At 48.6% G+C, this 25870-nt stretch overlaps 1 protein-coding gene across 1 annotated transcript in view; it reads left to right on the top strand.

Moving 5' to 3' along the window:
* The window catches only part of LOC131263683 (talin-2), a 53850-nt gene extending 28094 nt beyond the window's left edge, over positions 1–25756 (top strand). The window contains exons 3-12 of the mRNA XM_058265925.1: positions 9121–10007; positions 10077–10580; positions 10847–10938; positions 11200–11288; positions 11728–12391; positions 12469–16509; positions 16569–16759; positions 20272–20913; positions 21578–22692; positions 23732–25756. Of these exons, the coding sequence (XP_058121908.1) occupies positions 9196–10007; positions 10077–10580; positions 10847–10938; positions 11200–11288; positions 11728–12391; positions 12469–16509; positions 16569–16759; positions 20272–20913; positions 21578–22692; positions 23732–24392 (8811 nt within the window). The 5' untranslated portion in view covers positions 9121–9195 and the 3' untranslated portion in view covers positions 24393–25756. The remainder of the gene's footprint in view (positions 1–9120; positions 10008–10076; positions 10581–10846; positions 10939–11199; positions 11289–11727; positions 12392–12468; positions 16510–16568; positions 16760–20271; positions 20914–21577; positions 22693–23731) is intronic.
* Positions 25757–25870: the final 114 nt, after the last annotated feature.

Genomic DNA, 25870 nt, shown 5'->3' with positions numbered 1-25870 from the left:
AGGATTATTTTTCCATTAAGTTCAGCTTAAAATTGAATTCATTTTAATCAATGGAAAACCCCCTTCGTATTGCGCACCACGAGGGGATGATTTGTCCATCCCACCCTGGGGATTGACGCCACGCCGGATTCCGGTGTGTCCCTTTTCGGGCGGTCGATGATTTTTCGTTTCCGTTGTCGCGTTTTTTTTCTTTCTTTCTCTCTTCCTATTTTCGTTGCCACACTGTTCCACTTTCTATTTGATCTTCGGAGTGTGCCATCGATGTTGGGGCCGGTGTTTCCGTTGGCAGAAAATGTACGTTGATGATATTGCAAAACCCGGGCCAACCCCGGACGGACGGCGTAAAGAGACAAAAACCCATATTGGGAGGCAAGTGGAAAATTTTAAATCGGCAGGCAAAAAGTATCACGACGAAAATGTGTCAATAATTATCAGTCAAACTTTCAAACAGGCCGAAGTTTTTTTTTGCTCCTAGAACGAGAGAAGGAAGCGACGAGGGCTTAATAAGGGGATTTCATAAGTGCCGGGGTTTTTTTTCGCGTATTTTCCGGGCTGTGAGAGTCATTGCAGAATCGGGTCAGTTACCGAGAGAAGCCAAAATGGTGGATGAAAAGCTCATTATGAATTTTCTAACTGGTAATTGAATAATACCATGATTATTTTTTCTTTGAATTATTAAAGAGACTTCGATGGAAGGTTTGACAAATTAAAGAGCTAAAACTAATTTAAAACTATCGCCTTTAAAGAACGAAAACTGAAGATGAATTGTTAGAAGAAGAAAAAAACAAATTCCAATATGCAAACAACAGATTCATCCTCCCTAATCTTCGAATGGAGACGCCCCGTCATTTACAGACAAATCTCTTGGCAATAAATTGGGTGGAAACGACGGTCCATGAACCCCAAGCGAGAGTCGGCAAACGACCATCAAATTAATCATTTACACACCAAACGTTTTGGGCAGCGTGTGGCCCGTAAAACTTGTGCAAGTTTTCCCATGTGACTTTTCTCTCTTCATTTTTGGAAGTTCATACTGTAAGGAAAGAAGAATGCCTACTGCAAAGGCATTTGTTATGTTTCTGGTAGTTTAAATCACCAATAAAAAGGATTGATCAAGTCCGAGAATAGGAAAAATGCTTATGAGAGGCTGTGGATTTATTTAACATCGATATTTAAACTATTGTAAGATAAAAAAATATAATCATCTTTATTCTTTCAATGTCTGAACAACGGCAATAAGGGATTTCGGCATTTCTAAACACCTTGCTCCACTTCACACGATTGACGTGAAAAACTCCCCTCAAACACCAATCAATCAAGTTCTTGATAAAACAAGTACACGAGTGTTGGTGGGCAAGCGCTGAAGCTATATTTTGTCTCATTATCGATCCCTACTTTTTAGCCACAATATTGGTTTAATTTTTAAAACACCAGGGTGTTTTTCTTCGGCGTCTTTTGCTCTCTACCGATTTATGCCGCAGCAAAAAGTGCGTCGCTGCAGGAGAAAAAAACAACACACCATGAAAAAGCTCCTTTCGATTGATTGCTTTGCTCTGAACGCGCTTGCACGGTGGATTATTTTCCTTTCGCGTGTTGCGAAGTAGGCGACGACGACGACGACGACGACGACGAACGAACGAACGAACGAAGATGGCGATGGTGTTGATAATCCATTTTGGCGCGCGCGTGTCACATAAACTTTCGCTGTTGCTGCAGCAGCAAACGAGAAAACACCGTCGCCGTTGGTAAGAAAAAGGACATTGTGGATGCTACGAAATGGAACGTGACGATGAATGGGTTTCGTTTGTTTTTTTTTTTTGTTGTTGCCTGCGACTCGGTCGTCAGGTTGCCGTAACGTAACGTTTCGATATTCGAACAAAGATGGATGAAGAGGAGGTTCTGTTTTTTTTTGATTCCCAATCATTGATTCAAGATTCTTTTTTGGCGTAAACCTCTATCGATGGATACTGCGGGAGGAGAAAGGGGAAGCTTAAATCCATCAACCGGTCGATTTTTGTTGCAAACCGCTGCAGTTGTTGTCGTGTCTTCTTTTCTTGTTTGTTTTCTGCCTAGACTCATCCGTGTCCCCTTAAATGTCAGACGTTACAAAGCACACACATATGGCACACCGTGCAATCGCACGGTAAAGAAAGGAATTTTAATCCTTCTTAAAGCAGCAGCACTCTCCTGAGTTACCGCCCTCCTGCCGGCAGACTGAGACAGACGAGGAGCGTCTCCGTGAAGATCAGAAAGAATTCAAATCAACATTGACAATACCCGAGACGCATACACACGTACATCCAAGCAAGCCGGGTTGCAAAGATTTTCCAATTTTCCTAAGACGTCGCCCTTTTATATGCTGTGGTAAGAATGTAGTATGCGCGTGTGTGTTTGTGTGTGTGTGGGCATCGAAAAGGGGGATGTGGGTGCCATTGTTCCTTCGGCAACGTTGCTCCACTTTATGTAACAGGGAAAACGGTGTTTTCGGTGTTTTCCTCACCGGAAAGGTGCGAAGATCTGTGGCGAACAAGCCTTTCTACCCTCTCGGGGAAAGACAAAACGGAAAACCTGGCTTTCGGGGGGTGGGGTGCGTTGGTGTGCGAAACGATGGCCACGCTTGTCCCTGCTTGTTGTACGGGTTTTGGGATAAACGTTCGTTCGTGACGGGTTTTCCCGTGTCGTTGTTGCCCGCCTGCCTGTGTGTGTGTTGGTGCTGACAAGTGACACACACGTGCGCGATACTGCGCAGAAGTCATCCCGTCGCACACATTTGCTGTGTAGGATTTCTTCGAGGGATGTGTCGAGGAGGGGTGTTGCATTTTCCACCCCTTCGGCAGTCCGTCGCGCGTAGCGAGACGCTTTCCCAATCGGAGGGTGATGTGTGTGTGTGTGTGTTGGTGAAGTTGAAATATGAGTTGAATGGTGAGACGAGGGTTTCAGACGGTGGTTTGGATTCGGGTTTTCATGCCCAACGCGTTCAGTTGATGCTGTGCCATCGCTGGAATAACAGCGATTTTCGTTTGCTTCCGACTAGAACACCACCAGAGTTTGTGAGTGTGTGTGTATGGAGAACCGTTTGTTTAATGGTGTTTAAAGTGATAAGAAGCATCAGTTTTACATAAAAGAGATCCAGTTTGTCTTCATGAAATCTTTAATCAATTGACTGATGAAAATTGTGTTATCCTTGAGTTTGAGTGTGTGTGTGTATTGTGACGATTCAAGTGAATTCACCCGAGAGAAGGGACGCTTGTAGTATTTAACGTAAATTAGCGCACCGAAGAAAGGAAACTTTATCAACATCCCAGTTGCTGGTGGTCGTATGGTGGTGTTGGTGTGTCGGTCGGGTGTGTCGTATTTTGGTGTGGTGTTTTCCGTCCATGCGACTCCGGTACCAACACACACTCACTCTAAATACGGGTTTGAAAAGGAGGTGGAAATTTTCGGAAAAGCGTGTTTTTCACCGCTTACTGAAAATACTCCCTCGGAGAGGTTTAGAGTTTCCTATAAAAAAACGGGAAGTGACATGGATTGGCCGAATTGGAATAGAAATTTAATAAGAATGAACTTAAGTTAAGAATGAACTGACGGAATTGTGGAGATATTAGGATATTATATTACAAACATCTTCACTTCGTGAAAAGGAAAAAGGGGAAGAAAGATATGGCAATGTCTTCCTTCAAGCGGTAAGTTTAACGCATACAGTTTTCAGTTTGTTCGGAGTCGATCAGAAGTATAGTTGTACTATCTTTCATTTTATTATTTGGATGCTTCAATAGCCAAAGGTTTGGTAAAATTCTTTAAAATACGTTATTCACTCCTCTTACTTCTACGATTCCGATTCGCTTGTGATAAATAAAATTACGGCAGCGGCATTGGAAGTTACCTCTTATCCTGCATCCGGTTAAGCGAAAAAAAACCGCCCAACCGTAACCACTACAACAACTGGTCGTGTGTGAGAAATTGGGCAGAAGGCGCTCCCCGCACCAATCAATTTACCGCAATTTGCATGGCACGGTCGAGGGTGAGAATCTCCCGCCCTCCTCCTCCAGGCGTTTAGGGAATCGGACCCCACTTCGTACCGGAAGTTAATCAGGCATAACAGCTAAACGATCCTTCCGGCAGCTCTGAGCATCTCTACAGCTTATCGTGATCCTTCTTCGGTGGCTACTGATAGCATTATTCCGATCCAACCCCTTTCTGGAGGGGATGAAACGGTCGGACCTTCATTAAGTTCACATTTATCGATAAATCTGAGTTCGAGCTAAAGCGTTTTGGACAAATTGCTTCACAGTAAAGTATGAACAGTGCGTTTTCTCCTGTTGTTAAAAATTCAGAAAAAGTAGTTGAAAGATATATTGAGTTCGCTTCGCCTTTGTTGTTTATTTTCTCGGACATTTTCTTCCTTCAGCTTAAAACACCCTTATTTTCTTTCATCCTTTCATCGGGTTTGAGTGACTCTTTTGTAATATTTTTCTTTCTTGCGTTTCGATTCCCCACGATTAAGATTCCATGGAAATGTTTACTTTCGATGCAACTGAAACTTCCGTAATGTTGCTTCAGAGACTCTTTTCCATTTGTTTCAAAATCTTATTCTTTTTTTACATGATCTTTTTCGACGTTTTTCTAACAAGGTGTATTTTAATCATTTTGAGTTAAGCTGACCTTAAAATCTCATTTGACATTTCCTGTTTCCATTTCTAGAACTTAAACTATATTTGATTTTTTTAAATCTCTGGCCAGAAACTAATGTGCAGAATACAAATAATTTCTGTGAAACACAATTTATGCTGCTTTATAGCGTTTTCCACCTACCTTTTAACCCCAGCTGCATTTCGTCGTTGCACATTCGTTTGTAGGTTTAGCTTTAGCTATGTGAATTCCGCTTGTGCATCCGACTGCTAGAGCTACCCAAAGGATTGCTCGTCGCACCTGGATAAGCAATGCGATTGATAAAATTAAATTCCTTGCCATTATTCACAACTGCCACTGCAGCGCAGATAGGATGCTTTCCAAACACAACAACACCGCAACACACCCGGCGCAAAGTCCCCGGCGGTAGGCAAATAAATTATTGACAGGTCGGTTTCGGTTCGGTTTGTCGGAAGCATCGGGAACAACCAACACACAAACGTCGAGGCGTCCGATGGCGCTTAGGACTCTCAGGTGGTATTTGAGGTACACACAGCGAGCTTCAGTTGAGTTCACTCAACAGGTTGTTCATTGATCGATGCATGGACATTCGATAAGGATAGTCGAGTATAAATACCATTTATCGTTCGTCCCGAGTTGACCGACAAATTTTCCCAACCCTGTGATCGTGTCGTCACACTCTTTCATTGCTCAAAACCTTCTCCTCAGGAACAGATACGTTATTTAAATCTTAACCGATGCAATCGATACGATGCAGCTTTGTTGTTGGTACTCCAAACAGAAGGATTTCCTCGGCTGCTCACCTAAGCAGACAATCGAACGCTCCTCATTTGACTCTCCAACCACCCACCCACAACGTTTGCAAACAAAGCCCATCCACTGTGGGGGGAAGCGCGGGGGGAAGCTGGAACGAAGCATAATGCTTCCGTTATGTGCGCTGCTATCGTAACGACGGCTCCGATAAATGCTGCCTTTCCTGCCAATCGATGAATCCTGGCTGTCGAGACCGTATTGAGCGCAGTGGAAAATGTATTGAATTACACACCTTGGCGTGGAGTGTAACGTGTTTGAGATTTTCCACCTCCCAGTGCGCTGCAAACGGTATAAACTGTGCTGACTGTGCACAGAAGCCGTTGGGGAAAAAACATAAAAGCTGGAAGACAATTTAGCGTCGTTGTTTGATGTCCTTTTAGCTTTGCTTCGTTCGCATCGATTTCTACTGGCATCTTTTATCTCCGGTGGAAATCTCAACACTACACACACCGAGCGTCTTTTTAGTATTTTTCAACAAGCTTACCGAACCTTGTGCCTTTCAAAATGCCACTCGTTGTCGCCTCTCCGCGTTACGGCATCGTCCTCGTCGGGTCATGGCATCCTTGATCCTGTGCAAACCGGAAGCAGTAGGACGAAAACTTCCCCTCGTCAAGCGGAAAACATCGGCAGTTATCTTTCACACAATTGCAGGATTATTATCCCTCACTTCTTTGCTCTCCCCCCGGCCGGTTGTGTACTACTTTTCTCGTGTCATCAAAGTTCACGCCGTCGGTCGCCATGTGTTTTTGGTTCATGGAAAACCCCCTCCCATGCCGCCCGCTCTCTTCAAAAAATGAGATGGTGGCGATTTTTCCAACAGAGTGGGCAGGGGTTTTCATCCTATTTGAGTTTCTTTGAGTTCCGTTTCTGCGGAATAGGAAAAAAGGCCGTCAGACTTCATGTAATCTTTGGCCTGTGTGCAACTGTGTATTTGATGGTGTTTGATGGACATCTTAAAAGAAACCCAGCGAACGGAGGATAAGGGCACATTGTGCACAAAACTCCACAAAGTACAACTGTGGCCGACGGTTCTGCAGTGTTCGCCTTTGTTCCCGAAGCAATTCCCTACCTTGAACAGCAGTTGGTATAAAAATTGAATTTTATTATATTTCTCTTGCTCGAAAATGAATGATTCGACACCTTCGCAACGCCTCCTTGACGTGAGAGCTTCCGATTTAAAGGAGCTTCTTGTATGAAGGTATGTGGAAAGTAGGTCTTCCGTCATTGTATGCGCAGGCGTCTTTTTTTGTTGTTATGGAGACAACTTTGATGAAGGCTTTGTGAGGTAGGGTTTGCGAACCGATGGAAAGAGAGCAAGCCGCTCTCGGGGACCTTGTTGTATCGACTGTGAAGCGAAGCAGTTTGTTTTAATTAATTTCTACTGGCGCACGAGAAAGTTTGACACTTCTCAAGCGAAATATCCATTTATCCGTCGCCGGCCGTTGCTAGGAGTGAAATGTGGTTCTGGGAGAAATTACGAGGCCCAGAACTTCGAGGCTCGAACGAAAAGCTAACTCCTGGAAATGCCTCTGGTTGTTGTTCAAGGATGACGCCACCGCTATCCTTGGGAGCATTGTCTAGTGTCGACTCCGGCTGCCGAAAAGTGAATAATCACATTAATCCTACCTCTGCGGTGTCAGATTAGGAAAATAAAATTAATGAACGGTCGGCTCCGCCGTGGTATCGGGGTGCTCTTCTTTTCCCAGCCGTACCATCGAGAGCCTTCCCAAATTCCTACTAAGGCTTTAGAATGATTCGAGCTAGCTTTTTTGGCGAAGATATTCCCTGGAAGCACATAAGGGCAAATCCAATCGGCATAGTAATGGTGAACCATTTTTCAACAACCTTTAGACGATAATGAGCAGCACAAGCGTACGCCCCCTCACGAGAGGTACTTTCAATCAACCTGGGAGGGGGGGCCGAGGGCGGACAAGGGAAAGCCCACCTCGCGTTTCGTTATCGATTATTGGAACGACTTGCGGATGTGGACAGAGCACGCGTGAGAGGTTGAATTTATGGGCCTTTTTCGATGGCAACATATTTTAATGTAACGACTAATTTTCCACTCGACTTGGTCAGAGGGAGCTTAAGGATCCATCGTCTCGCCGTAGCCCTTCGGCGTCGGGTCCTAGAACTATAGCCTGCTTAGATGCTGGAGGTGGTAGCGGAGAACGGTTTAGTAATCGACTCGAATGCGGAAGTGTGCCTTTTTTCCTCTACCGCTACCGGAAGCAGCAGAGCACCCATGATGAGGAACTGCCGAGAGTTCTTCTGGGCCGGCTCATGCAGCCAAGTGCTTGCTTATCGTACCGCCGACCGGGAGGAAGGAAAACAAAATCGTCCGTGAACGTGACTGCGATATCGCTGCGTGACTTATGGCGATGCGTCGAGAGGACATTCCGCGGGAATTTCCGTTTTTCACGAGGACGACAACGAGACGGGAACGAGAATGATGGAAAGGCGAAAAAAAGAGGGGACATCTCTGTTTCGTCACAAAAATGCAAGAAGAGGTGATGTGACCCCTTTTGGCTCGATAAGAAGAAGGCTGCTGGTTGAAGTGTTCGTTGGTAAAACTCAACGATGATGCGCTTTTTATCGCACCGTGTTGCGGCTGGCGAATGTTTCCAACTGGTTCCCGTGTTGTTTTCTATCGATTGATTTCCATCAGTCACTTCCAAACCTCTGCTTCTGTGTCTTCCTGACGTTCCCTTTTTTAGCCTTACCCATTTCACTCGAATGCCGATTTATCACCCGTTTGCTCTTCACCTATTGCACAGTGGTTCGTTAAGAGGTGTTTGGTGGGAATAAAATGTTTTGAAAAATTCATCTATATTCAATTATTACATTAAATCCTATGCGATTTTTTTATTGTTTACTATTATTTTTACGCTTCCATGAGATACTGATGTTTTTTTTTAATTCGTTCAAACAAAAGTACACTTCTATAGCCTACTGTTGACTGCTTGACTGGATTTGGAGCGTTCATTATCCTCCGTACGTTTGCGTATGTGTGTGTTCGGAAGAGTAGTGTGTGGTTTTTCGAGTGGTTTACCAGCCGCTAATGTGCAAGCTCTCGGCTACCTCTGCCGAGGGGTAAAAAGAAAAAGTGGAAAACTCGCAAAAACCCACCTTCTACTCCTTCTTCCAACGCCGAATCGCTTCGCGTACCATCGATGACAGCTTTTCCTCGCTTTCCTCAACTTCCGTCGACCACAAAACCGCATTTCATCACAGTTGGCGATGGTGACGGTGTTGCTGGTGGTGGGTAGTGGACAATAAAATTTGATTTATGACAATTTCGACGTCATCCGGAGTGGCGCCAGCACGGAACCATGTGTGAGCTCGTTGTCCTTTCAGCGGCACACGGACGCGAGCGGTGTCCTGGTTCGGAGGCGGGAAGAGGAAAGGTTGATGATAGGAGATCTCTTGTGGTCAATTTATGTACGAACACTGCTGGTGTCGAAATGTGTTTGTGGCATTTGTTGAGTTGAGAGTTGCTGAAAAGATGGGATGGTCGAAGGGTTTAGTGACGCGCAATGTGATAAGAGATAAACAACAGCAGAACCATTCCATTGCCCATAACTCCTAACTCTGAACGATGAAGGAAGGATATGCCGTTAAACTAATGTGTTCACTTTTCTCTCTCTCTCTCTTTAGTGTCGTTAAGGCGACAACCAGATCTGTTGCAATCGTCGAAGAAGACATAGCCGGCAGTGGTCGAGGGGCAGGAAAATGTCCACACTTTCGCTGCGGATCAGCCTCGAGGGAGGCCGGGTGACAAAGACGATCCAGTTCGACCCGAACACGACCGTGTTCGATGCCTGCCGTATCATTAAGGACAAGTTCGCGGAGGCGGTGCAGGGCCAGGCGCAAGAGTTCGGCCTGTTCCTAGCGGACGATGACACACGCCAGGGCGTTTGGTTGGAGCCTGCCCGCAACCTCGGCTACTACATGCTGCACAATCACGACGTGCTCGAGTACCGGCAGAAGCACCGAACGCTGCGCGTCCGAATGTTGGACGGTGCGGTCAAGACGATCCTGGTGGACGACTCGCAGCCGGTCTCGCAGCTGATGGTGGTCATTTGCACGAAGATTGGCATCACCAACCACGAGGAGTATGGGCTGGTGCGGGAGGATCCCGAGTCACAGAACGAGAACCAGCCCGACAACCGGTCCAACACGAGCACGCTGACGTTGCGCCGAAAGGCGCAGGAAAAGGAGCGTGACACGAAGATGGAAAGCTTGCGGAAGAAGCTGCGCACAGACGACGAAATCAACTGGGTGGACGTGGGGAAGACGCTGCGCGAGCAGGGCATTGACGAGCAGGAGACGGTTTTGCTGCGGCGCAAGTTCTTCTACTCCGACCAGAACATCGATTCGCGCGACCCGGTACAGCTGAATCTGTTGTATGTGCAGGCGCGCGATGCCATTCTGGACGGAACGCATCCCGTCACGCAGGACAAGGCGTGTGAGTTCGCGGGCATCCAGGTTCAGATACAGTTTGGCGACCACAATGAAGCGAAACACAAAGCTGGCTTTTTAGAGTAAGTACCTTCCCAATAAGTCCGTCTCTATTGTTGCTCTAACTTGTCCTGTAACCTTTTCTCTTGTAGCTTACGTGAATTCCTTCCCTCGTCGTACGTACGCACGAAGAACATTGAGCGGAAGATCTTTGCCGAGCATCGCAAACACATCGGCCTGTCGGACCTGGATGCGAAGTACCGCTACACCAAGACGGCCCGCGAGCTTCCGACGTACGGAGTGACGTTTTTCCTGGTGAAGGAAAAGATGACCGGCAAGAACAAGCTCGTACCACGGTTGCTGGGCGTCACGAAGGACTCCGTGTTGCGGTTGGATGAGTTGACGAAGGAAATTCTAAAATCCTGGCCCCTCACCACCGTGCGCCGATGGGGTGCTTCGCCGAACACGTTCACGCTCGATTTTGGAGACTACGCCGACTCGTACTACTCCGTACAGACGACGGAAGCGGAGCAGATCGTGCAGCTGATTGCCGGCTACATCGATATCATTCTCAAGAAGAAGCAAGCGAAGGACCATTTCGGCATCGAAGGTGACGAAGGATCGACCATGGTGGAGGAAAGTGTTGCACCATCGAAGTGAGTAAAAGAAACGCTGAGCACCGGGTCATCCGGTGCAGCCTAAACGTTGACCATATCAAGGTGTATGAACGATGGATAGAAAATGTTTGTCGTAGCAATTGTTTCCGTTAGACGGTGATTAAATTTAAGTGTCTTTAAACGGGGGACTTTTTCTTTTCATGACGAACATAACTGTCACACTTCATCACCCATCATAATGGTCAACAACTAACGCCAATGACCGACCATCGGCACAATCTAACTTCTGCCTTGTTCTTTTTTAGAGCCACCTTCCTGCAACACGAGGAAACGAACAAGTCCGGCAAGGTGGAAACCCATTCCATTGCCAAGCCAGCCGTTATGCGGGGAACTGACGGTAAGTTTCGCCTTTACCGGACACATTATAGAGTCTTTTCAGTTTTACGTCCATATATTTACTATTTCCATACGTTATCTTCATATGCTTGAATAATTTTTAATTTTATCCTTTTTTTTATCTCTTTTCTATATTTTTACGTTTCGTTCATCACCCTTTTTCCGTTCCGTTACAATGGTCGTTCTGTTGATGCCCCATCCCTTATGATTGTGTGCGCATTTGTGTATGTGTGTGTGTGTGCGTGTGTGTGTGTGAAAGTAGGCGAACGATCGTACGGTACTGGTGAGATGCAATCGATACAGTACGGTGCCATCGTTGGACAGGTCAATCTGGCTCATCAGCCGCCAATGGTGAGAGTTATCCTTTATTTTTGCTATATAATTTCTAATTCTGTACGTTTACCATCAGCTAACAATTAATTTCTTAGAAAATGTTCCATTGATCGTATCATCAGCCTGTTGTTTCTTGTTCTCCATTTCGTTTCACGCTGCGTAATATTGTTGTCTAACCCCAAACTCTAACCGAATCGAACTTGAATCAATACAAACTTCCAGACGTAGGTGAATTACGATTTTGTTTCAATATGTTAAAGTAGATAACATCACTAACGTGAAACAGTACACTTCATGCACCAACATCTAACAATGAGAAACACATACACACACTCACACAAACCCCATAACATTACTACATGTTTATACAACTAAGAAAAATGGTTATCGCAAACTAATTTCGTTTTCCCCCTATCGGACATATGTTTATATTTTCTTGCCACTTCATCATCTACAGTTACAACAAACTCGCATCAGTTCGGTTCTGTCGGAGCCACAGCGTGCTCTGCTCGGGTACATTTCCGCCGGGCAGGATGCGCTCAACCAGGCCGAGAAGGATCTGGAAACGAAGGTCCAGCTGCCACCGCTCGGTACCGATCCCGGATCGTTGCAGTGGCGTGAGGAAACGCTCGACACCTCGAAGCAGACGGTCACGACGCATCTGGCGACGATGAATGCGGCCACGGCGCAGGTGGTAACGGCCTCGCAGCCGGACGAGATCGACCACGAAGCGGTCGGTGCGGCGGTATCGCAAATCACCCAGAGCATCCCGGAGGTAACGAAGGAGGTGCGCCTGATTGCGGCGCTCATGGACGACGATTGCACCGGCGATAAGTTGCTCGAGGCGACCCGGAAGTTGTGCAATGCGTTCAGCGATCTGCTGAAGTCGGCCGAACCGGAGAGCAAGGAACCGCGCCAGAATCTGCTGAATGCGGCGACGCGTGTTGGTGAGGCGAGCGGTCAGGTATTGAGCACGATCGGGGAGGAGAGTATCGAGAGCCGTGAGCTGCACGACATGCTGCTGAGCTTGGCCAAGGCCGTTGCCAACACGACCGCTGCGTTGGTGCTGAAAGCGAAATCGATTGCGGCCGTTACGGAAGACGAGGCGACCAGAAATAAAGGTATGTACTGAGTTGTTTCCGGATCGAATAATTCTTCAAAAATTAATTTAATTTATTTTCCTTCCAATACATCGTAGTGATTGGAGCTGCTAGCCAGTGCGCTTTGGCCACCAGTCAGTTGGTTGCGTGTGCCCGTGTCGTTGCACCGACGATCCAGAGTCCGGCCTGTCGCGAGCAGCTCGAAGCAGCCGCTCGAGAAGTGGCCAAAGCGGTCGCCCATCTGGCCGAAGTCTGCAACGAAGCGACGGACAATCAACAGTTGCGTGGTGATCTTACGGCCGCGGCCAAAGACGTCTCGAAGTCCCTCACCGATCTGTTGGAGCACATCAAGCTAAGTGCACGTGAGAAGGCACGACGGGTGGAGAATGAAAACCCGGTCGACAACGTGCTGGTAGCGACGGACATTCTCGTCTCCTCGTCGGACCCACAGGAGATGATCCGCCAGGCGCAGCAGCTGGGCAAAGCGACGGCGCAGCTGATCCAGAGCATCAAAGGCGAGGCGGAAAGCCAGAATGATTCCAACATGCAGAGGAAGCTGCTCGAGGCGGCAAAGCAGCTGGCGGACGCAACGGCCCGGATGGTCGAGGCGGCTCGATTGTGCGCCGGCAATCCGCACGATTCTGGCCACCAGGAAACGCTTCGTGCGGCAGCGGAGGAATTGCGTGTCATTACCACGACGACGGCGAACACACCCGCGATAAAGCGGCAGCTGATTGGTCGGTTGGAGCAGTGCGCAAAGCAGGCAGCATCATCCGCCACGCAGTGCATTACGGCCGCTCAGAACTCGCTCATCCACAGCAATGACGTGCAGACGAAGGAGATTCTGCTGCAGGACTGCCAGGCGGTGGCGGATCAAATCCCGCGGCTTGTGGCCGGAGTAAAGAGCACCCTATCGCGCCCGGACGATCCGAATGCACAGCTGGGTCTTATCGACGCCTCAGAGATGTTCCTCGAGCCGGGTGCACAGATGGCTGCGTCGGCACGAGAGCTCCAACCGACGGTGATGGATCAGGCGGCTTCACAACAGCTTGGCCGGTGTTCCGTCAATCTCACGCATGCCATTCACGATCTTCGTCTGGCGGCACATCGTGCCCGGGAGGCTTGCGGTGGAAACGAACTGGACGCAGCACTGGAAGCCGTGCGTAACCTTCGCAATGTGCTGAACGACACGCGCCGTGCTGCGCAGGAAGGTAGCCTTCGGCCGCTCCCGGGTGAGACGGCCGACAGCTGCTTCAAGCAGTTGGCCGCCGCCAGCAACTCGGTGGATGTATCGATGCACCAGTTGGCGACGGCTGCACAGCAGGGCAATAGGACGTACGCCGGAGTGGCCGGTCGGGATACTGCGCTCGCGCTCGGTGACTACACCAAGAGCGTTCGGGGCGTGCTGGTGACGACGAAGAATCCGGCCGTGGTCGACTGTGCCGATGAGGTGATCGTGGATTCGCTCCGCGTGATCGAGGAAGCACAGCGAACGCTGCAGAATCTGGACAACCAGGAGGCGCTGCTGATTGCGATCAAGCGTACGAAACATTCGCTCGGTCGCACGATCGATTGCTTGCCGGGTGTGAAGGACATCAACGAAGCGTTCGAGACGATCAGCGATTTGCGCAGCATCCTTGACACGGGCGAATATCCACCTTCCGATCGAGCGTACGGTCAGCTGCAAAACGAACTGAAGTCGGCTGCTGATCAGTTGAACGTGGCTGGAGGGCAGGTGGCTCAGTCGTACGATAGTTCCATCAAGTTGGCCAACACGAGTCAAGAGTTCTGTCAGGCGTATAAGGAACTGCTCACCGTGACGCTAGAGATGGCTGGACAAACCGGTGAGGTGCGAGCTCGCGAGGAGATTGTCAACTCACTTCGGGGTGTATCGAATCAATCGATCAGTTTGCTCGGAACGGCCCGCTACGTGGCCGGTGATCCGGATCGTCCGAATGCCAAGAATGAACTCTCTTCGGCGGCACGTATGGTCACCGAAAGCATCAACCGGCTGGTGGATGTCTGCACTCAGGCAGCTCCGGGTCAGAAGGAGTGCGATAGTGCAATCCGTAGCATCGAGTCGCTCCGACCGTTGCTCGAATCGCCCCAGGAGTCACTGACCGACCAGGGATACTTCGATTGTCTCGATACGGTGCTGGAAAAATCGCGCGCCCTTGGTGACGGAATGACAGGCATTGCGAACAACGCAAAGAACTCGAAGCACGTCGAGTTTGGCCATTCGGTTAACTCGGTTTCGGAATCGATCCGGGGATTGATTGAGTCGGCGGCCCAGGCTGCTTACCTCGTCGGTGTTTCGAACCCGACCAGCGTTGGTGGGCGCCCGGGAATCGTCGATCAAGCGCAGTATGCCCGCGCCTCGCAAGCGATTCGCCAGAGTTGCGACATCCTGCGCGGTCAATCATCGTCGCAGCAGCAAGTTCTTTCCGCGGCGACCATCATTGCGAAGCACACGTCGGCCTTGTGCAACGCTTGCCGTAACGCTAGCTCAACCACCACCAACCCCGTCGCAAAGCGTCATTTCGTACAAGCGGCCAAAGAGGTTGCCAACTCGACCGCCACGTTGGTACGCGAAATTAAAGCGCTCGATCAAGATTACAGCCCCGCCTCGCGTCAACGTTGTGCGGCGGCTACCGAACCACTGCTGGAAGCCGTCTCGTCTCTGTGTCACTTTGCGTCGTCTCCGGAGTTCATCTCGATTCCGGCACGTATCTCCACCGAGGGACGTAAGGCGCAGGAACCGATCCTATCGGCTGGTCGCGGTATCCTGGATGGTGCCGTCGATATGGTACGCACGGCGAAGGTGCTTGCCCTCACGCCAACGGACCCACCCGTTTGGCAGCAGCTGGCCATCCACAGCCGCAACGTGTCGGATAGCATTAAAATGCTCGCCACCAGCATCCGCGAGAAGGCCCCCGGACAGATGCAGTGCGATCAGGTGCTGGAGGTGCTGAAGGATTGTTCGCGCGAGCTCAACTCGGCCGCGCTGGCCGTCGGTGTTGATGGGTTGCCGCAGCGCAAGGACAGCAACCTGCAGGGCTTCACGAACCAATCGTTGAATGCGGCCTCCGAACTGATCGATCGCCTCGAGCCGGTCAAGTCGTCGGCAAAGAAGAACGCCGAAAGTCTTGGCCACGCCGTCAATCAAATCGCGAAGCATATCGTCCCACTGACGAACGGTGTGATCGGTGCGTGCTCGCAGCTTGTCCACTCCGGCCAGCAGACGGTGCTCATTAACCAGGTCAAGTCGGTCGTGGAATGCTGCGCGCAGCTCGTCCAGACGGCCAAAAGTGCGGGAGGTAATCCACGGGCGAACCAACTCCACCCGGAGCTGGATGAAGCGGTCGAGTCGACGCGGGAGGCCATCCAAGAGCTGAACGCTACGGTGGAACGACTCTCGACGGAAAACGGTGTCGTGACGGGACTGATGGAGCAAATATCTCGCTCGATGTCGCGCATCTCGGACAAGCGCCAGTCGTTCCTCGGAGCGTCACTTAACGACACCTACGTCGACTACCAGACGCGTATGGTCCAGAGTGCGAAGGAGATCGCTCGGTATGCGAACGAAATCAACGCGAAGGCCGCCATCGACCCGTCGAAGTTGGCTCAGCTGTGCGTTGAGATGACGCACCATTACACGCAGCTGGCACAGGATGCGATCGGCGCTTCGGCCCTCACCACCACGCCGGATGTGGCCATACGCATTCGCAACACGGTGCAGGACCTGGGTCGCTCGGTCAACGTACTTATCCAGTCGACGACGGGCATCCGGAAGGATGACAGCAGCGGATTGGTGGAAATTTCGCGCGGTGCCCGCGACGTCTCGGAGAAGGTCGCCCAGGTGCTGGCCGCCCTGCAGGCCGGGTCTCGCGGCACCCAAGCGTGCATCAACGCATCGAGCACGGTTTCGGCGATCATCAGCGACCTCGACACGACGATCATGTTCGCCACGGCCGGAACTCTGCAATCGAGCGACGAGGACGGCAAGTTCTCCGATCACCGTGAGCACATCCTCAAAACGGCCAAGGCACTCGTCGAGGACACCAAGATTCTCGTGGCCGGAGCTGCCGGTACACAGGACCAACTGGCTGCCGCAGCCCAGAACGCAGTAACAACCATTCGTAAGTTGATTCTCATCGTGATGGAAGCGATATACTGACACTCCTCTCCGATTTTTTAGTGCAACTAGCCGACGCCGTCAAGCATGGTGCCGCCTCGCTCGGTTCCGGACAGCCCGACTCGCAAGTGATGGTGATAAACGCGGTCAAAGACGTTGCCGCTGCACTCGGTGAGCTAATAAACGCTACTAAACTCGCCTCCGGCAAGCCCATTAACGATCCAGCTATGAATGATTTGAAAGATAGCGCTAAGGTATGTTCGTTTTGTTCAGTTTTTGTTTTCTTTTGTTTATATTTTTTCTCATTCCCTCCCTCCAACCCCCTGTCACACTTCACTGCCCCATTTTTGTTTTTCGTTTCGCCCAACCCCATCATCCCCGCAGCCTTTGCATCGACACACCACTTTCCTCCAGAATGCCTCGTTTCGTTTGGTTTTATTCCAAATTCCCATCCCAATACCAAAGTGCATGCGCGCAGTTTCGATGTCTTTGCTCGCAATCAATGTGCAAGCCCCCTCTTTAAACGCGTGTACGCACCCTCCTCGTTTCCGGCCAACGGTTGTCTTATGTGTCCTTTGCAATACACAAACACAAACTTTGTTCTGCATTGTGCAAGATTACTCTATTGGCTTTTCCTAAACCGAAACTCTCGTGATTAACCGTTACTTCGAAGCACGTTGCGTCCGATTGGGCACTTAGAGAGAGTCACTTTCGTTTGGTTCGGTCGCTATCGCAATCGCTGCCAAGTTATGTGTCTAAATTTAAAATTATCAATACAATTAACCTAACATGTTTTAGACAAAAATACAACTTAAAACAATGCAACACTATTACTAAGCTTCACTGTCCCCGTTCAAATCGTACACCCCGAAAACGTTGCTTCGCCTGATCTAATCAAACACTTAACACCCAAGTCCGAGACACTCGGGACAATCTGTATATATATATTTATGTTAATATCGTTCTAATCGAAAGCAATAACCGACAAATATTTGTTTTTTAATATTTTGGTCTTTTGACTCAAACACAACATTCTTAAAAAGAGACAACCAGCCCCCCTTCAAACGAAACCGTCATTTTCAAATGCGTCGCGCATTCCATATCATCCCACATCCTAACTCAAGCCAAGCACACGTCCGTTATAGAGCCCCATTAATTAGCATAATCAACACGGACATAGTTTTACAGTTTCGCTACGATTTCTTTCGATTCGTATGATCGTCCTTTTGTAGTACCTCGTTCTCGTTCCACATAAACACACACACACACGCACACCACGGCACATGTACATTCGTGTGTCCTCGGAATATTGTGGAATCAACAAGAGTGTCGCATTTCGTCGAAGGGAAGGAAAGTGTCTCCGCTTCAGAGATCACAATCTGCGTGCGTGGTTTAATGTCCGTTGTGCATGCAGTGCGGGATCTATTTCGTCTCTTCTTCTCTCTATCACTATCTCCCTCCTACTGTTTCTTCTCTTTCACACACGCACCTGTCCCCTTATTTTCATCGTTTAAGTTCCCGTCGCATCTTTGTATCAACTCTGCTTGGAAATCGATGGAATGAGGTTATACTGCTCGTGACGTCTTGTGGAATGCCAAGGGAATGTAGTTGACTGAAAATACCCCGTCTTGTTTTGCTCGTCCTGCATGTTATAGTAGAAGGCGTAGAGTACCGACCAGTGGAGTCGCCACCGAACCACTTACCTACTTAGAATCGAATGGAAATTGTACTGCTCGTACTTAACCGCATCCCCATATTATTTGGAAACGTAAATCGTGGTTGGAGGATTAAACAAATTGATCGATTGCCGTAACAAGCGGCTTTGTTCTAGGGGTAAACTACGTAGAAGTTGGAATGACCGTTTCGTAGTATTTGGAATGCTCTAACGATATGCTCGATAGATAAAAGTAGTGTTGAGGGTATGGAACTAATATTGGTTGCATCCCCACGGATAAAGGCCTACTTAGGTGCTATACCACTGAGAATACCACTTGATGGAATCCTCCGACCATAAGGATTTCACTAAGAATATGTTTCAAACTCTGTGGCCAAAAACGGATCGAAGAATGATTTCCCTTTTCCACAATGAAAAAACATCCTACGCTGTGGGGTTTCCTTCCGAATCCAACCACCATTCCTCAATGCCTTGGGTTTGGTGTTTTAAGGGTACTGCGCCATTATCGTCTCGCCGCCTGTGACTTGCATTCCGTTCCATTCCATTCCATTTCCACAGATGATACGGGAACTGTGCCTCACCGAGACGAGCATGTCCGTGCTGGCCGGGTATCGTCCGGAGGAGGAGAATGTTGGCCAACAGTACATTTACCACCACACCCACCACCACCACACTCAGAGCAAACACACGTCCGCACGAGCCGCTCGTACCGTGCAACCCTAACCCGATTGCGTACATCCTTTAATACCCTCGAGCTTTAGTCGGCATCGTCTCGTGTAGTTGTAGTTGCTATGTGAACGTATCTCTAGTAGGCGAGTGCAATCGTTGTGCCTACTATGCATCTGCGTTGTTGTACGCTTTGTGGAATGATGAAATGGCTACTCTACTGTCACCCTTTTGAGATTTCCCAGATCTCAATCTCTCCTCCAAACTCTTCACGCTATTTCCACCCATTCCCCCGAAAAGAAAAATTGTAGAGAACTGTTCCACCTATTGGTTCTGTGTCCCCATTTTTTTCTCTCTTTCTTTCTTTCATTCCAACTGCACCCCCTCATCCGCTACACCACTGCTGTCTGCCCACACATTCATCAACACAACCAACCCAACCCAATCCGTCGGTTACTTTTTGCAAACAGCAGCAACTGGGCGTCGAATCGCAGTTGGCCGCCGCCTGGTGGCTTTGCGATCAGGAGGAAGAACTGTTGCGCCTTCTGTCCACCGTACCGACCCTGTTCGATGGCGTGTTCTGAGCGATTTCCCCCCAAACACATACTTGTTGTTTGCCCCTTCGATCGCTGGTTTAAGTGTCATTCAAAAAAAGAACTAGTATTTATTATTAGAAGAACAATTCCCCCAAGGGATCCCGCTTTTACTCTATGGCCGTTCAATGTGGTGTTTTTTTATGTTTCGGAAATAAATGTATTCTATGTATTTATCAACACCCCCCGCCCAAGTGCAGCCGTTACTTGTGTTCCTCTTTGTGCCCCTCTCGAGAGTTATTCGCACCGCTTTTCTCCAAAATGCTGATTTTGAACCGGACTCTGCCCTTTCCTTCCTGGCCGACGTTTGATTTCCGCCTCTCTCCATTATGCTGTGTGAATGTATGTCCCCGTGTGTGTGATGTGTGTGTGTATGTGTCGGCCGACAGGAATCGAGGAAATTTGCATAAAATGAAACACTGCGGGATTAGAACAGAAAAACACAGAAATGAAATCGAGCGCAACTGTAGGTAATATGTTTCCGTTTATATAAACTTTTGATGAAGGGAAAAATATGCTATCGCCACGTAGAGATGTGATAGTGTGTTGTCCCTAATCAAAGGGATGAAATATCTTGATGAAAGAATTGCAATCACAGGGGTAAATAAATGTGCCTAAAAGAACCAAATTAAAACATAGTCAATTAACGTCAAAAGAAAACAACAGAGTTTCCCAGTTTCTCAAAATATTTCATCCAATCTCGCTTGTTTAATATTTCATCTAACCGCTGCTGTGTTTATTTTCTCACTAACGACTGTTCATTCCGCGCCGGACGACATCCAATTTTTAATATCGATTTCTATCTTCCTCTACACCTCTTCCGTGAGCTTAGGTTATGGTGATGAATGTCACCTCGCTGCTTAAGACGGTGAAGGCCGTCGAAGACGAACACACGCGCGGCACACGCGCCATGGAAGCCACGGTGGACGCCATTTCGCAGGAGCTCCGCTCGATGCAGTTCGCCCCGGAGATGATGCGCTCGAGCATGCAGCAGTTGTCGCGCCCGGAAGACCTGATCAACGTCACCAAGCACGTGACGGCGGCCACGGCCAAGGCGGTGTCGGCCGGTGCCTCCAATCTGCAGGCGGACATCGCCGCCGCCGCCAACCTCGGTCGCAAAACGATCTCGGACATGCTGATCGTGTGCAAGTCGGTCGCTTGGTCGTGCGCGGATACGGCGGAACTGCGCCAGCGCACGCTCGACGCCGGCTCGGCCGTGGCCATCGCGTACCGTGATCTGCTCGAGGGCATCCTGAATCACTGTACGGCCGACGAGCGGATGCAGCTTTCGCGACGCGTTGCCATGTGCGTGACGGATCTGGTCGGAATGGCGCAGCTGCTCAAGGGTTCGGACTGGGTCGATCCGGACGATCCGACGGTGATTGCGGAGAACGAACTGCTGGGTGCGGCTGCATCGATCGAAGCGGCCGCCAAGAAGCTGGCCAACCTGCGCCCACGACGACAGGAGGTGAAGGTAAGTCGAATAATATCGATCGCACGTGCCAAAGTGTCCGTTAACTAACATCTCAGACTCGTAAGAGTGTGCTTCTCGTAGGATTTTTTAACCACTTTATCCCTTCCAATACCTTCCCACCCGTTCTCCATAACCCCAATTCGTCTCCTTCTAACAAAACTTCGCTGGTGGAGGTTTACTAAGGTTGGATAGTTTACGGTGAGATATGTTTGATATTCTTGGTTGTTAAGTTTTCTACTATCACCCAGGAATCAAACATATTATTACTGTGATTATCGTTGGTCATCGGAAAATCAGTTGTGAAACAAAGTTAACACTTCCCGTGAAGTGTTTGTGCTATCAAAAATAAAATCAACGGAGTGAAAGTACTCTTTCTGGTAAAAGATATTTGGTTGTGAAATAACAATATAAATAAAGCGTTTCATTTTTCTTGCGAATTTAAATTTAATAATTTTTGTTTCACTTGTTTTAAAACAAGCAAATTTTATTTTCCTCATTCAATTGGTTGATTCCATTTGGCTTTTGTTTTGTTTCATTTCTTCAATCGTTTTGGTTTTTCTTCTCAGCTTGTATGCGTTGTTTTACTAACTTTAGACTTATTTAATCATCCCTTTCTTGAGTGCTTGTACTTACCTCCCTTTCTATTATATCTGTGCTTTTTTAGGAGGCGGATGAAAATCTAAACTTTGATGAAATGATTCTGGAGGCGGCCAAGAGCATTATGGCGGCATCGTCGTCGCTGGTCCGCGCTGCCAATGCGGCCCAGCGTGAGCTGATCGACCAAGGCAAGGTGGCCAAGCGCCCGCTGACATCGTCGGACGATGGCCAGTGGTCGGAGGGACTTATATCGGCTGCCCGGTTGGTTGCTGCGGCCACCCACAGTCTCGTCGAGGCGGCCCAGAACCTCGTCCAGGGAGTTGGCACGGAGGAGATGCTCATTTCCTCGGCCAAACAGGTGGCCAGCTCGACCGCCCAGCTGTTGATTGCGTGCAAGGTGAAGTCGGATCCCAACTCGGAGACGGGACGGCGACTGCAGGCGGCCGGTAATGCGGTGATCAAGTCGACTGACAAGCTGGTTCAAGCCGCCCAGCAAGCGATCGAGGGAGAGGAGGAGCATACGCTGCGCTTGAACCGGAACATGGTGGACGGCATGGCGCAAGAAATCAATGCCCGCTCGGAGATCCTAATGCGCGAACGACAGCTGGAGGAAGCGAAGAACAAACTGATCGCCATCCGGCACGCGAAGTACCGGCAGAAGCTGGGAGGTGGCTTCACAACCGACGAGAGTGACGAGGGTGGCATTGCACCGCCACCGTTCGCTGGCTACGGCCAGTCCACTTCACCGAAGCCACCGCAAACACTACCGAAACCGGGAACGTACTCCTCCCCGGCCGGTGGTATTGGTGGGTCTCCCGGTGGTGCGAGCACCATGCCTCGTCTTCACGGAACCGTTTCACCGGGAAGTCCCAGCCTGCAGCGAGCTCAGGGAAGTCAGCTGCTCACAGCCAACGCCGTCCCGAAACCGTACCAATCGGACGCGCTAAAGTCCCCTTCGGCGCTGGTTTCACCCTCGATGCTGAACCGTGCGTACGACACGACACGCGTCGAAAACGCTAACCTCAGTGCATCCAAGTTCAACCGGACGCAATTCGATGCCGCCATACAAGACCTCCAGAACAAGGTGCAACCGATGAGTACGTTCCGCTCGTCCCCAACGCAGCAGCATCCGCACACCAATGGTGGTAGCGCCCCGCAAACGTACGAAGGATTCACCACAAGGTAAGCTCTCCCACAGCGCTGAACATAGTAGGCTTTTCCCCTTTGGGAAATGTATTTCTTTCCTTTTTCGTCACATAAACGTCTACATTTCTTTATTTCTTCGGTAAGAAGAAACAGGAAAAGCTGACAATTTTCCCTATGCCATCCTTATCTAAAAGTAGTTAATCTTCGTATATTTCTCTTTTTAAACCTCACAAAAACCGCATGGTACGATTATAATTTTATATCAGCTGTGACTGACTTCATTGGCCACAAATGTTCTTTTACGGCTGGATTGTAAAATAAGCAAATGGTGGTGATGGTGGTGGTGATAATAATAATCCATGCTATGAAGTAAAGAACCAATAATACTTTCTAAACAAACTTACAGCGTTTTACATCTCAGTTAACAAACCCGGCAGTGTACGTAGAACATCCAACAATGCTAGCCTACTGTAAAGTTTTGGATGTTGAATCGTCAAACCTCCAAATGGCAACGCAAACGGATCAAGTAGGCAATTCGTCGCTTTCTAGGATCTACCGCAATGATAGTTGACTACCAGTCGAGGGGTACAGGTAAAAGTAGTGGAAAATTGACTCGTTTGTGTTCCAATTTGAAGGAGGTTTGATGATTCAACATCAATTACAGTAGGCTAGCATTGTTTGATGTTCTACGCATACTGCCGGGTTTGCTAACTGAGATGTAAAACGCTGGTGTCACTTTGTGACATATTTTTCGTCTCTTTCCCTGGCCTAATCTCACTCAATTTCCCCAATTTCTGTATAGTTCTCAAGCATCATGAAACCTTTCACCCTTGTAATTGTAATAGTCATCATCATCCAATTTAATACCTGATTCTCTCAACTATTCTTAGTCGTAATCGCATAATCGCAACCCTAACCTAAACCAACCAATGTTTTTTTTTCGTTTCTTTTTTCTCTTCCACTCTTTCGTGCTCCGTTTGATCCCTTATCGCCTGTGATTGTTACCCCCCCACCCTACCCTGTTTGCCTTTCCCCACCCCTGCTCGCGCGCGCCAAAACGTAACAACGGCAACAGATACGAAACCCGTGTCTTCCAGAATGCCAACAGTACTACTAATCCCAACCCGCTAACCACCGTGGAGCAGAAGTTTGCCAAGCTTAACCTAGATCAGCACGATCTACGACAAGAGCAGCAACAGCAGCAGCAGCAACAGCAACAGTATCAGCAACAGCCAAGGTTTGCCGGCACGCCACCGCACAACAATAACAACGTTGGCACGCCAACATCCGCAAGTTCGAATAGTAGCTTTAATCCTGCTACCGCCGCCACTACTAGTGCCTCCTTTAACGCCGCTAGCACTCAACCGTACCATCATCAGCATCAGCAGCAACATCAGCAGCAACATCAGCAGCATCAGCAGCAACACTTCCTTCGCACCACCACCTCAACCACCAACCCGGGGGGTTCACCTTCCGTACATCCGATTAAAAATGGAAACGTTAGTCTCTTTGACAGTGGCGCACCGACCGATGCCACCATGCTCAACCGGACAATGATGGAGCAACGTGCGTCATCGTCAACCGTCAGCAGCCAACAACAGCAGCACCAGCAGCAGCAAATCGTCCAGACCAAAAAGATCCAGATGATGACCACCTCCTCCTCTCATCACCATTCGACGTCCTCCTCCACGACCATGAAATCGTCCGGCGGTGGTGGCGGTACGGAATGGAAGTAAACATCGACAATGGTCTCCCACGTGGCTTCCTTGCCCTCCCCCCCATGTCTAAATTCGTGCGTGTGTAAAGTTGTGTTTTTGCACTAATTATTGTAATTCGAACCGGTTTATTCGAGCGGTTTTATTTGTGTGTAATTTTTTCGTACCAATTCCGCCGCCCGATTCTTGTTGACCCCTTGTTGTAGTCCGTAAGTGTGTACGATAGTGTGTAGTTATGGTAGCGTGTAACTAAATTTTACTAAACAAAGCGAATTATTAAACTTAAGCCTTTTCGTTTTCGGGTACCATTTGCTGCCCGGTTCCTCCTTTTTTCCCCCCCTCCGATGTAAACATGTAACCAACACGAAATGTGCCACACTTTTCTAACACAACCTTTTAATTCGTTTGAGGAAGGAAAATTTGTATCTAACGAGAGAAAAAGTAAAAACACCTCCTAATTCTAAGTCAACAAACCGTGTGTGTGGTTTTTATGTATTTTTTTGTGTTTGTGGCACACTGTTGTTCGAACACGATAAACGAAACACGAGCGAAACTCACGAATGTGCCTCGAGGGATTTTTTAATCACAATTTGCCTTCACGAAACGTGACGCGACGGATATAATACACGAGAAGTGCGCCTTAGCCAGTATTTTTGCAGATTTAAAGAGATTTATTGTAACGCTGCTTCCTTTTTCGGGTAAAAACAAAAGTAATTGTAGCTAAAAAGATGCCAACGTTTGCCAAACAAGGAAATCTACATGCCTTACCTTAAAACCAAGCGCACAAGAAGTGTAAATTGTGTGCAATGAAACGAAACGCACAACGGAGAACGAGTAGTAAATTAAAACGCCGCCACGTGCCATTGGTTTAGAGCCAGTCCCCAGATTTAGAGCTTCCAAGCGTCTTGTGTAAGGGTAACAAGGTAGAAAATCGAACACTTAGTCAACTAATCAAACGAACGCTACGGGGGAGTTGGCGGAGTTAGGGAAGATTCCGCACATATTTTTTTTTCAACTTAAAAGGACACATGGTTATACTAAAAAACGGATCGGAATAGGAATAGATTTTAACGAGGGTGTCGGGGGGGAGCGTCAACGATTTCGACGCTCTCGGCGACGGCCCAGTTTTGTTTCTACTTCTCGAGCGCCATCCACTTTTTGTTTGAAGCGTGCCCGCATCCAAGCAAATAACAGTCGAGCAGGAATACTTAATAACGTGCTTTAGTCATTAGTAGCAAACAAAAAAATGGCATATTTTCGATAGCGTGTTTTCATAACACCGTATTTTTGATTTTTAATTTCAAACCTTATTCCGTAACTGGTAGTGTTTCTAACGAAAATGATTATTTTAAAAAATGATAAAATCAAACCAGATTTAGTAGCGATACACGGTTTACCGACACGCTTTTCTTTTCGGGGGTCACACACGCCCGCGCACCGGTGAAGGGAAAATTCGGTTCGAATCGGGAAAATGTTGGCCCGGAACCGGAAAACCAAAC

The sequence above is a fragment of the Anopheles coustani genome, chromosome 2 (assembly GCF_943734705.1).
Source record: "Anopheles coustani chromosome 2, idAnoCousDA_361_x.2, whole genome shotgun sequence".
NCBI classification, from domain to species: domain Eukaryota; kingdom Metazoa; phylum Arthropoda; class Insecta; order Diptera; family Culicidae; genus Anopheles; species Anopheles coustani.
This window is presented reverse-complemented; position numbering and strand designations above follow the sequence as displayed.